The sequence below is a fragment of the Meriones unguiculatus genome, chromosome 3 (assembly GCF_030254825.1).
Source record: "Meriones unguiculatus strain TT.TT164.6M chromosome 3, Bangor_MerUng_6.1, whole genome shotgun sequence".
Taxonomy (NCBI): Eukaryota; Metazoa; Chordata; class Mammalia; order Rodentia; family Muridae; genus Meriones; species Meriones unguiculatus.
Window position 1 is genome coordinate 91,620,372 of NC_083351.1, and position 13,192 is coordinate 91,633,563.

The 13,192-nt window shown below is 41.7% G+C and overlaps 1 protein-coding gene across 3 annotated transcripts in view; it reads right to left on the reverse strand.

The window, feature by feature from the left end:
* The window catches only part of Tert (telomerase reverse transcriptase), a 35,842-nt gene that overhangs the window by 4,680 nt on the left and 17,970 nt on the right, over positions 1-13,192 (reverse strand). For 2 of the 3 annotated variants that reach the window (XM_060380358.1, XM_060380357.1), the window contains exons 14-16: positions 12,753-12,877; positions 12,439-12,576; positions 11,915-11,985 (exon numbers count right to left, since the gene is read on the reverse strand). In XM_060380358.1, the coding sequence (XP_060236341.1) occupies positions 11,915-11,985; positions 12,439-12,576; positions 12,753-12,877 (334 nt within the window). Of the gene's footprint in view, positions 1-494; positions 11,986-12,438; positions 12,577-12,752; positions 12,878-13,192 lie in introns of those variants that run through there. The other variant, XM_060380359.1, reaches the window with a different exon arrangement.

Genomic DNA, 13,192 nt, shown 5'->3' on the forward strand with positions numbered 1-13,192 from the left:
AAGTGGCTTTTAACAAGGAAGCTTCTCAAAGCCAGACTGCTAGCCAAGGCAGAAAGTAAAATCCTTTTGAGATTCTTGCCAGTCTGGGTAGTAAACATTTGTGGACCCAGTAACTTTCCAGAGTGAGGAAGGGGTCAGGATCCAATGATGGAGGCAGAAAAAAAATACTTCTCCCTGGAAACAGCAGCCAGAGATAGACTGAGAAGCCTTAAGCATCTGAACTGGTAAGGTCTAGAAGAAAAGCTGGGATGCTGTTTAAACTGCTTTCTCAGGAAAGAAGCTTACATAAAGGAAAAAGGCCAGTTTAACAGGTCCAAACTAAGTGCTTTTCCAATTCAGACAGGCACTCAACTGATTGGGGGAGGAGGAGGATCTGATAAAATAATTTTAAGTTATGGGTGGGAGGCAAAATTGTGCCTCTTTTCTGTGAGCTGATAAACAGAAGCATTGTGAGACACAGCACAGCACAAAAGAACACAGACCGTGAACAAAACTTGTAATCAGGTAAATTGTTTAATAAATCACACTTTTATGCTATACACAAATTTTAAGTAAACAAAGCAAACAGGATGGGAGAGACTTCTTGGAGCTTGGCTGATACTCTCTTCTACAGTTTTAAGACAGAAATAAAGGAAAATTTAGACCTTATGACTATGGTTATATTTATAGTCCTCAATTTAACTTTAATCATTGGATTAACCTTTTATGTCTTCTCAAAGGTAAAGGCTTTAGAAAAGATATTGGGACAACACAAAGAACAACTAGAACAATATAAAGAAAAACTTAAAACTTGGAAGTGAGGCATAAAACAAGAAATTCAAGATATTATTGAACAAAACAAACAACAGTGAGATAGGTATGAAATATGGGTGCAGACCTTAAAAGAAGAGTTTAGAATACTAAGTAAAGAAAATGCTCAGGCAGAGGCAAAAGATAAAAATAAAGAAAGCCTACCAAAGGTGGTTAGAAAACAAACGTTGGCTTATCCAGTCACTATACAGAGACCAGCAGATGATGACCATCCACAGGATTATCATGAAGCTGAATGGTGCTCTGTGGAAGTGCTAGATCTGACAAAATTTAAGGAAAGTGTCACTAATTTTGGAATGCATTCACCATTTGTAAAACAAATGCTGACTTCCTGGCCAGTTAGAAGTAGAGTAATCCCAAAAGACTGGGAGGATATGGCAAAGGCAATATCAGAACCTGGGCCATATTTACAATGGATCTCATGGTGGAGAGAAGAGGCTAGAGAGATAGCACACAAAAATAGAGCCAGAGGAATCGGTGTTTCTAAGGAACAGCTGCTTGGTGATGGCCAATATGCTGACACAGAGATGCAAACTGTATATAATGAAGAAACCTTAGCATTATGTTGCCTAGCAGCCTTAAATGCTTGGGACAAGGTTGAGGAAACAAGAAAAAGGCTTGAGCCATTTTCTCAGATCATACAATGTTCAAATGAAATATACACTAGCTTTTTGCAAAGATTGACCTCAGCTATGAACAGAAGTATATAAGATCAAGTAGCTAGAAAGGCACTAATACAATCTTTAGCTTTGGAACATGTTAATATGGAATGCAAAGAGGCAATAAGGCCGTTAAGAGCAAGATCTGCACCAATAGACAAATGGATCAGAAATACAATTGATATCAGACCTCACTCACCCAGTATGACCTTAATAGGAGAAGCTACCCCTAAGGATTTTGGGAAATGTCTTCATTGTGGTGGGCAAGGTTACTACAAAGGAAATTACAGGGAAAACCAAAATAATTCAAGAAGGGAGCCTGTGCTTCCTAGAATATGCAGAAGATGTGGCAAGGGTCGACACTGGTCTAGTGAATGTAGATAATAGATAAGAGATAAATGGGGTAATCCTTTATCAAAAAACACCCAAAGGGGCCTCTCGCAGGCCCCAATACAGGACAGGGATACTCCTCCATAAGAAAATTAAACACCACTGCTCTGGGAATAAACATTTAAAAAAAATCAGACAGCAAGATCAGAGCAAGTTCTATAGATAAATCAAAAACCAGGAAGGGAACAAAAAACAAATATGTTGGCAAAACTCTATAAATGATCAAAGGCCAAAGTTAAAGATAATTTTAAATAATATTGAAATTGAAGGCATGGTGGATACTGGAGCTAATGTCACAATTATTACTCCTAAATCCTGGCCCCCAGATTAACCACTTTAAGAGGTGGATATCCAATTCCCAGGAATTGGAGTTTTATCTAAAGTAAAACAAAGTGTCAGGCTTAAATGTACAGGACCAGAAGGTCAAATAGGAAAATTAAGGCCATACATGGCTGAAATAGCCATAAACTTATGAGGAAGAGATTTGTTACAACAATGGAAAACCCAGATTAACATCCCCCCAATTTCAGAGGCAAGCCAAAAACAAAACAAAAAACAAAAAACCAAAAAAACCCAAACAGATAATACTCCTGAAAGATAAGTTAAAATTATTTTAAAATGCCATAAAAAAACACTTATAGACTGTCCAGGCTGTCCATAAACAAAATACAGCAGAGGCCGTCTTTTCAACTTCATGTTGGGAAGCCACTCCTGATAAAATACCTATAGTCTTACCACTAAGGTGGTTGGCTGACCAACCTATTTATTGAACAATGGTCTAGGAGTAAGGAAAAATTAAAGGCCATAGAACATAGGTTAGGGGAATCTTTGAATCAAAATAGAGAGCCTTCAGAGCAATCCAATCTGCTATTTACAATAACACCAAAAGAGGTGGTTCCAGATGAGAAAAGTCCACAGAAGTTTGAAGATATTGCAAAATGCTAGCCCATTGAGATGCTGGAGAGAAAGTCTTCAGCTATAGGCCAACTTGGTCAGACTGGAGATTGTGTGTGTATTTTTAAGGTTCAATTACTGGATGAAGGTCTATATGCTAAAGTAGAAATGCAGATCCGGTTTAGTGTTGTCTTGGAACAAGGTCAAACAGTGGCTGGTGTGCGCCATTTTACAGAGTTTGGAGAACTGAAATGCATGAGCCATGCCATAGATTCATATTCAGAATTCCAGGGGGCTTTTTGCCTTAAATTCTGGAGAGCATGGTCCTAAGGTTACAAATTTGTTAGAGATGGTGAATGTTTTGGAGATGCCCTTGCAAATTGGGGCTGATGGTGCTTCAGCAAGTGTATCTATGAGAATCCAACAATATTTTAGACATTATAACATGAAATCCATTAATGATATAACTTATAGTCCTATAGGTCGAACAATTGTGAAAATATCTAACAGTAATTTTAAAAAGTTGGTCGTAAAACAAAAGGGAAATGTAATATCTCCCCAAGATAGATTAAATAATGATTTATCAATTTCAAAATGTTTAAATGAGGTAAGTAGAACAGCTGCTAGGACACAGTGGACTTTAGAAAGGACTGCTGAATTAGAGCAGCGGGGAATGTGTTACGCTGGGGAAGAGGTTTTGTGTATGTTAATACAGGAGAAGAGAAATTGCGGGATCCATCAAAACTAATAAAAATCAGAAATGACAGAGGAAGACCTCCTGAAGATCTTGGCCACACACAAGAGAGAAATCAAGGAGACTAAACAGAACAGGCAACATAAATTGCTGATCCCTTCACATGGGAACAACTCTGAAACTGACCGAGACATAAAAAAATGTCTCCAGCCAGAACCTGAACAATACGCAGCCAATAAATCTTTGGCTACAATAGCCTCAAATTTTATTATGTCTTTCTTTTAATTGGTATAGATAAACTAAACTGGTTGACAGTTTAGTTTCATCTTGCACATTTCATTCATTTATAATTTTAGGATTGTATAATGCTTGTGAGAAATTACCTGTTTGCAGAACAAAAGGACTAGACCACTGGGGATGCTGGATCAAACCTGACAGAATTCATCCTTCCAGCATGCTGAGATGTTGACACATCTCTTCCAACATCTTGCATGTTCCTGCATTCTGCTTGTTCCTGCCTCAACTACTTCAATTGCTATTTCTCATCAAAGCCTGCTCTCAAGAGAGCTGTGAAGAAAGCGACGAATCTCAATTGGTCCAGCATTTTAGATGGTTCCAAACAGGACTTCTCTTAAGCCTGAAAATTCTCAACATTCACAAAGACTGGGCCACAAATATTAATGCTTGATTAATTAATCATTTTCCCCAACGTTCTTTGGGCCCCTTAACAGGATTTCTGTGTTTCTGAAAAATCAGCTAAAAAAAAAAAATTCCTGAGAACAATGCCAAATTTCCTTTAAAGAGGGTTGGGTAGGTTCTTTTTGTATTCTGAGGCTATGAATGTTTATTTTCATTGGAAGATGGTTATAGGTTGTTAATGATCTTATTCAGAGAGAAAATAAGGTTAAGATATTCAGTAATGCAAGTTAATTGTTAATTAATTTATAGTAACATCAGGCACTAGTCTAATTTATCACAGGAGTATACATCCTAGTTTGACAGATAGATATGATTATATAAAGATAGGTAAGTGTTTAAAAACCTCAGAGACCTACAGACTATGGCATTTAAAAATGTCTTTATTATTTTAAAAAGTCTTTGACAGTGAGACAGGTCATCTTCTGGCAATACCCAGCCTACCTCAAAGAACATGATGAGCATCAAAGAACCTCCATATGAAGCCACCCAGGCAGAAAGAAAATGCCCTTGTTTCACGACAGGAAGAATTTGGCTAATATGGGCAAGCTTAAATGCAGGCACAGTCGACTGCCAAACTCTGCCAAGACAGGGTAAGCATGTCCTAAATAGTTCCTGCTTCATATATATGTCTGTCAAATACACTGAGCCAGAAGGATGAAGATGATGTTCCAATGTTATAGAAAGTTTTGGGTGATTGTTCAGGCAGCAAACTGTCTCTTGTCAATTTTTTATTTTTTTGGAAGCTGCTAACATGCACTTCCTATTTATTCCAGTAACTAATTTTATTCCTTCCCAAGTCTCTGGTGGGGTTACAGACCAAGTAGTTATAGTTCCACAATTAAGCTTAAGTTGTTTAGAATTTAAGAAAATTGTTTTCATATAGGCAATACCAATATGGATAAAAGTTAATTTAGGTATAGAACTTTAAACTTGTCAAAATAGAATAATCAAATACTTTCTCCTTGCCAAATGCACATGGACTAGACATTGCACATATAAATCTTACCTAATAGTTTTCATAACTGTTTTATAATTATTATTGTATTGAAAGAAAAGGAGACTTTTATTGGACTTAAAGGGGAAAATGTTGGTATAATGTTCTTGTGGAATGTGTACAATTTACCCTTGTTCATTCACATGCTGATTTCTCTATCCCACTTTCTGGTTTCAATCTGGACATTGTATTGTGATGTTTATTTTAAGCATCACCTGTCAAGTTTGACATCAAGTTTGTGGGTTCTCCGTATTGCCAATAAAACAACCAGCCAATGCTGAGCAATGGAGAGAATAGGGTGGGACATCCTGATCCATAGGGAGGAGAAGGAAGCAAGTGGGAGGAGGGTCAGAAAAGAGAAATCTGAGAGGAGAGGACCTGGGAACACCAGGAGAGATGAACTGGATCTAAGATATGACTAAAAAGCAAGTATAATGTGGGAATTCTGAATGGGAAGAAGCTATGTGGGCTTGGAGGTTTAGGATGGAATAATTATTGCCCAGTATTGTGCTCTAGGTTAATTAAATAAATCCTAGTCTCCATGTGGTGATTTGGGTATACAGCTGGTTTAGGAATAACCACTGTTTAACTAAAAGGTAAATCAACAGTAAATATTAACAATCAACAACACTTAGCTGTGAAGAAGCTTTTTAGTTTATGAAATCCCACTCTTGTCAATTGTTGGTCATAATTCCCAGGCAAATAGAGTCCTATTCAGAAAGCCTTTATCTAAACCTTTATCTTGTAAGGTAGTGCGTATGTTTTCTTCTAGCAGTTTAAAACTTCATATTGAGGTTTGGGGTCCATCTGGAGTTAGTTTTGGAATCTATAGTTATAAGGCTATAATTTCATTCTTCAGAATGTGGACCTCTATTTATTTATTTATTTATTTATTCTCACCATTTGTTGAAAATGCTGTCTCTCCTCCAATAGGTGTTTTTTGGTATCATCAAATATCAGATGGCTGTATTTCATGCACTCATGTTTGGATCTTCTATTTTGTTTTGTTGCTCCTTGTGTCTGTTTTTGTGCCATTACTATATGGTTTTTGTGCTATTTTACTATAGCTCTGTAATCTTGAGAATGGTATCTCCTCAGCATTATTTTTGCTCAGGACTGCTTCGGTGTCTGTAGCCTTTTGTAGTTCCATATGAATCTTAGGACTCCTTTTATTCCCATTTCTCTGAAGAATGTTGTGGGGTTCTTATTGAGCTTGTACTGCATCCATAAATTACCTTCAGTAGGATGGTTATTCTATAGGTTTTCACAATAATTATTTTTCTAATCTGTTAACATAGAAAAAATTTCTGTTTTCTGGTATCTTCCTCAATTGATTCAGAGATTTAAAGTTTTCATTGTAGGGGTCTTCATCTTCTTTGTTCAGTTGTTGTGGTTTGAATGAAAATGGACCTTATATGCTTATATATTTGAATATTTGGTCCCCAGTAAGTGGAACTGTTTGGGAAGGGTTAGGGGGTACGGCTTTGTTGCAAGAGGTGTGTCCCTACAAATGGGCTTTGAGGCTTTAAAAGCTCATGCCAGGCCTAGTCTCTGTCTCTCTCTGCCTGGTACTTGTGGATCAGATGTGAACTGTTTCAGCTACTGCTCCAATGCCATGATGATCATGGACTAACCCCCTGAAACTGTAAACAAGACCCCAAATAAATGTCTTCCTTTATTAGTTGCCTTGATCATGTTGCTTCTTTACAAAAATAGAATGGTAATTAAAGTCATTGTGACAGAAGTTAGTACCAGGGACTTAGGTATTGCTGTGACAGCCATCACCATTCTGTTGCTTGGAGAAATATGAAAGACTTTGGACTAGTTCTGGAATACCCTGCTGTTTGAGGTCTCACTCCACCATGTCTAGACAGCTCTCCCAAGCTTGGTGCAGAATGGAGGACTACCTTTCTCAGCAAGGGGCTTCTTTCTCTCTACCTGAATTAGACTGTCTCTAAACACAGCTCCACCTGTGAGGGAGGTCACTTAACTCACGGCCAAAATGCAGGTTCAACTTCCTTTCTCCTGATAAGAACCTGCTGCACACTAGTCTCTGGAATTCCTGGAATGTAAAGCCTTCCCTGCATCTCAAGCCCCAGCCAATAGTGCACACCTACCCTGGGAACACGCCACCCACTCTCCTGAGAACTATATAGCCTTTGTTGAACAGTCTCACCGAAGCTGCTCCCAGAGGTCAGTCATTGAGTCTGTCATACTCAAGGGCTGAGGGAGGCGTGTAGGGCGGGTCACATACTAGATAATCAGTTAAATGATGTAAGTGGGGCTTAATGGGTTGCCCTAGTAGAAGCACAGAAGACAGTAGTACTGTGAACAATAGGGGTCATGGAGGCCCAGCTCAAGCGCTTTTAGAGGGGGTCAATATTAGCAGCCAGGCTACAGACCTTTGGCAAAGATGTGGCATTTTTGTCCTGGTCCTAAAAATCTGAGGCTAACTTGAAGAGTTCCTAGCTAATGTCACTGGTGGAGGAGATTTCAAAATAACCTTTTCTGACTGTGTCACATGGTTATTAGTGACCACTCTTATGTAGAGCTTCAGTTAAAAAGAGCAAGAGGGGTGAAACAAATGCATATATAGTTTGAGGCAATAATGAGCACCAGGAAGCACAATGTTGGAGCCAAGCCTTGTGCTCAAGGAGATGTGAAGGCCTGATGATAAATGAAATAAAGGGAGTGGCACCTTCAGAAAGAAAATCCATCCAGCTGCCTGCACCCTCGGAAAGGCTGAAGGCCACTTAGAAACATGTCATCAACAGGTCCCAACTTATGCAAATGAAAGTCATGGAGGGGGCCAGGTTTCAGCCCAAGCAAGCAGAAGAACTTGGCAGCATCAGCCACAATATTATAGTTTTATCACGATATGTCACTGGGAAGAGGTGGAGAGAAAGGGGTTATGGGATCCTCTTCTGTGGTTAAGGGGACCAGGTGTGTGGTAGGGGAGTGTCTGCATGGAGACTCAGACAGGTCATCACATGAAGCTGTGAAGGTGAAATCTGAATTGGAGTCCCTAAGATGTTGGAAATACCAAAGCCATGGGATACCTTCCAAGGACAGCTGCAGGCAGGGTATGGAACCAGCCCATCAACAAAGCTGGAAGGAATGGGAGACATGAAGAGACATCTAATAAGCTTTTTGGCATCAGGCACAGAGATACAGAATTTGAAGTTTTTCCTCGTTTTGGTTTTGCTTTGGTCCAGTAGTTCCTCACAATCCCTCTTTCCTCTATTTCTGGAAAGGTAAAGTATATTCTGTGCTATTATGTTGGAAGTATATAACTTGCTTTTTGATTTTACAGGGGATACAATTAAGATTGCCTTGAGTCTCAGAAGAGACTTTGGAATCCCTCCTCCTTCCCGAGACAAGAGTTTTTCTGCATAGCCCTGGCTGTCCTGAAATTCACTGCATAGACTAGGCTAGCCTTGAACTCAGGGATCCACCTGCCTCTTCCTCCCAAGTGCTGGGAGTAAAGGCGTGTACAGCCACCACCACCCAGCTGAGACTCTGGACTTTAAAACAGTGCTGAGATGGTGAAGAACTATAGGGGCTTTTGAGTTGGACTGAATGCATTTTGCATTAGAAGTGGCTACAAGGGTATGAGGACCAGGGAATGGAATGTGGTGGTTTGAATCAGAGTGGCCTCCATAGGCTCATATATTTCATAGGTTCCCAGTTGGTGGAACTGGGTCAGGAGGTGTGGCCTCATTGGAGGGGGTATGCCACTGGGAGGAGGCTTTGAGGTTTCAAATTACTCCCACTACTGCAAACTTGTACAACAACTATGGAAATCAATATGTCAGTTTATAAAGTTGGGAATGATTTAGCTACACCACTTTTGGGCATATATCCAAAGGATGCTTCATCTCACCACAATACTTGCTCAACCATGTTCATTACAGTTCTCACAACAACCATAAACTGGAAACAACCTAGACGCCCCTCAACAGAGGAATGGATAAACAAAGTGTGGTAAATCTACACGATGGAGTATTACTCAGCTATGTAAAAAAAGACATCATGGAACTCAGAGGTAAATGGATAGAAGAAAGACATATACAGTAAGTATTCATTTATATGTGGATATAAGCTATAAAGTCAGTGATAACCCAGCACAATTGAAAGAATCACAGAGGTTAGGTATAAAGAGACTAGGATGGGCACATGGGTCTCCTTGGCCAGGGAGGTAGAATAGATTTTACAAGTGGATTGGGGGCTGGGGAATGGGAGGATCAAGTGGGGAGGGAGAAAGAAGACAGGGTTGAGGGAGGGAATTCATGGGGAGACAGCTGGAATTAATGGGCATTTGAGGGATGATATGGAAACCTACTTCAGTAGAAACTTCCTAAAATATATGAAGACAATCCTAAAGAAGTCTCGTAATAACAGGGGATACTGAGTCACGACTGGCCATCTCTTGTTACCAAATGAGGCTTTCAGTACCAGGAGTGGGTTGCATTCAATTGAGTTGTTGCCCAAGGAGGTCCTATAAAAATCACCCCCCCAAAAATCCTGGGCTGTTGCTAAGACAATGGGTTGTTCTCTGCAAACTGACAGCAAGGCCTCATTGCTGAGGACAACACCCACACAACTCACTGAACATGGAGAAATCAAGGTAGTGCCTACATAGAGCCTTCACCCTACATTCTTTTGTCTTTGGTGGGGGCCGTACTCTACAGGCTACCAAAAGAGAAACGTAGACACCAACCCAGCCTTTGACCTTCAATCTGTCCTATCTGTAAGATATGCTAGGGCAATAATGGCACAAAACTCGTGGGAGTAGCCAACCAATGTCTAATTTGACTTAAGGCCCATTCCACAAGATGGAACCCATACCCAACATGGCTTGGGTGACCAAGAACCAGAGACTAGATAACCCAGAGACCTCAGCCAAAACCTCTTCATATCCTTCTTGCCAGAGCTCAGGAAACCCTGAGGAAGAGGAGGCAAAAAGAGTGCTAAGGGCTGGAGGGGAAAGAGGACATCCGAACAAGGCCCTTTCAATCAACTAAGCAGATGCTGAAACAGGGCAGACAGGGGGGTCTGCACCAGGTTCTCTCATATATATTATAGCTTTCAGCTTAGTATTTTTTATGGGATGTCCGGGTATGTGAACAAGTGGGTCTCCGATTCTTGTGCCTACTCTTGGGGCTCTTTTCCTTCTGTTGGACCACTTGATCCAGCCTCCATGTGATGGTTTTTGTTTTACCTTATTATAATTAATTTTGTTATGATTGGTTGTTATCTCTCAGAAGCCTGTTCTTTTCCTAATGCAAGACAGAAAGGAAGTGGATCTGGAGGAGAGGGGAGGTGGGCAGGAACTGGGAGGGTAGAGGGAGGAAAAACTGTAAGCAGGACAATACTGTATTGAAAAGAACAACAAAAAGATAAAAATGAGAAAAGAAGGAAAGAAAGGGAGAAAAAGCAAAGGGAAGGCGATAAGACCTCTATTGTGTGGGCTCAGCAAAGGAAATTGCTCAAAGGTGGGAAACTCACAAAACTGGAGGAGAGGATCAGGTTAGAGTAGAAAAAAAACTAGTTTATGCAAGAGATACAGAGAGGCAGTTTGGATGTGGCTTTGTGATGAAGAGGCATAATGTGGAATCAGTGGAGTGACTTAGGAAACAAGCTGGGAACAGTGGTGCACGCCTTTAATCCCAGCACTAGGGAGGCAGGGGCAGGCAGAGCTAGGTGACCTGAGGCCAGCCAGGTTTACATAGTGAATTATTGGACAATCAAGAGTTACACAGTGAGACTGTCTTGAAAAACAAAAACAAAACAAAACAACGGGAGCAGGGTGAAAATCAGAGAAACATATGAGTAGAAGTCTTTTTGAATGGTAGCTCAAAGTAGTATGATGACGAACAACACTTTCATGGTGTACTCTTTATTTGGGTGTGACTGTCTGGTTGAGTACCAACACACGTCAGCCTATTTTATCAGCACAGTGATCTCAGGAGATAACTGCCATGGTTACTGTCAAATGCTGCCAAGGAATCTTAGCTTCAGAGAAGTTATGGAATGTCCCCAGTGTGGTCCCTTTCACTACGAGATGTTTGACTTTAACCTTCCATCTCTTTTTTAATTATTTGTCAGACTATCTCTGAAAATTAAAGTGGACTCTGAAAACATTATAAAAAAAAAAAAAAAGACTCCCACCATTTCTAGTTAGTTCTCTCTGCCTTGTGCTTATGGACCAAGATGTAAACTCTCAGCTACTGGTCTAGTTAAAAAAAAAAAAAAAAAAAAAAAAAATCCTGCTTTCATAAGTTGGCTTGGTCATGGTATTTTATCACAGCAAGAGAAACGTAGGTAGGACACTCGGAGTGTATTTAGGCTGCAATTTAAGTCACTGGCTCATCTCTGAGACAGTCTGACTCCATTGGGAGAGGCTCGAAGGTTAGGTGTGAAAAAGACACCAGGGCCCAGGCATCTCACATCTGTCCACATTGTCCCAGGGCCCATGCCAGGCTTCTGCCTCCTCTTTGTGTTGGTGGCTAGTGGATCCCTGCCAGTAAAGAGGGTGGGATTGCTTTCCTAAGGACATGAAGAACGAAATCAAGCCACCACAGGAAACAAGGCATTGGGACAAACTTCTGCTCGCCCAGGACACAGAAGTTTTGGAGGGCAAGCTAAGCTCAGCTCACAACAGGCCGGTCTGTCTTGTGATGTGGGTCCTGAAGCGCTGGGGCTACAGTGCTCATGTTCATTCAGCTGAAGGGGTCAGAGTTAGTCCAAAATGGTTCGAAAGTCTGTGCTTACCGCTGGGTCAGCTGCAGCCTCCAGGATGGCCATCGTTGCTTTTCGGAGCTTCCGGCACAGCTGTTTTTGGGCTGCAACAGAGGATGTATTCAAATTTCATTCCAAAAAAGATGATGTAGTTCCTTAGCCTGCTTGGGTCAGGTCCTGGCCATGTGTAGGCCAGGTGTAAGCAGGAGCCCCACCCAGGAACAGACCACCACCACAGAGGGCACACGAGGACATCAAGAGTGACAATATGGAAACAGGACCAAGACAGGAACCTGAGGATCCCTCCCTGGTTGTGCTTGGGACTAGGCAGGGATCAGAAGGTTCCTGAGAGTGAACCATGTTACCCCTTGGGCCTCTCCTGAGATAAGAGGCAGAGGCAGAACAGAGGAAGCAGGAAGGCAGAAGCAGGATGCTGTGGTCTAGAAGCCTAGCTCCCCCACCCAGGGCTGCCCGAGTGAGCTCCTCCTCAGGCAAATGGAGATGGCACTCATGATTAAAGGCTAGACTTCGGGGCCATTCGAAGGGAGCTCACATACCTGTCCTGAGAGGTCCCAGGAGACACTTGTAAATGACAGAATGAGCAGCCAGTTTGCGCAGGAAGGCTTGGTAGCAGAGCCAACGTACAGCTTTAGGAGGAAATGAGCCGGAGGCACCCTTTGCCTTTAGTGTCATTCCTGGGGGGAGCAGGTGGAGGCTAAAGAACCCAGCTGGCCACAGAACCCGCCTGCCCTCCAAGGAGTTCTCAACACCCTCCTGACCTGCAAGGGCCTAGGCTGGCCATACTAGCTCCCAAGTGAGGTAGGATGTCCACCCCCTCCACAGGAACGCTGGCCCCGGCCCATATGCGCACCTGCATTCTTGACCTTCAGGATGGAGTAGCCGCAGGATGCTATGTTGGAGATGATGCCCAGAAAGAATGTAGGGTTCTTCTTTACACGCTGGTCAAAGGGAAGCTGAAGCACACATGCATGGAATCTGGGCAGGAGCCACAGTGGTGGGGAAGGGTAAGTATGAGCATGCATGTACACAAGAGCAAGCATACATCTCAATTGTATACTCATGTGCACTGAATCATGTAACTGCACATACAAATGAGCTTAAAACTACATGTGGAATACATAAGCATGTGTGTGTGCATGCATGCCTTTATACACGTATACTGCATGTAACTAGTCCCTTCCCAGCTGCCCCATGCGCTGTCACCTCATGTCACATCCAAGGGTAGACTGCCTGACAGGGAAATTGTGCCCGTCTTCCATAGCAGAAGCTCTTCCCCATACTTGGCCCCAG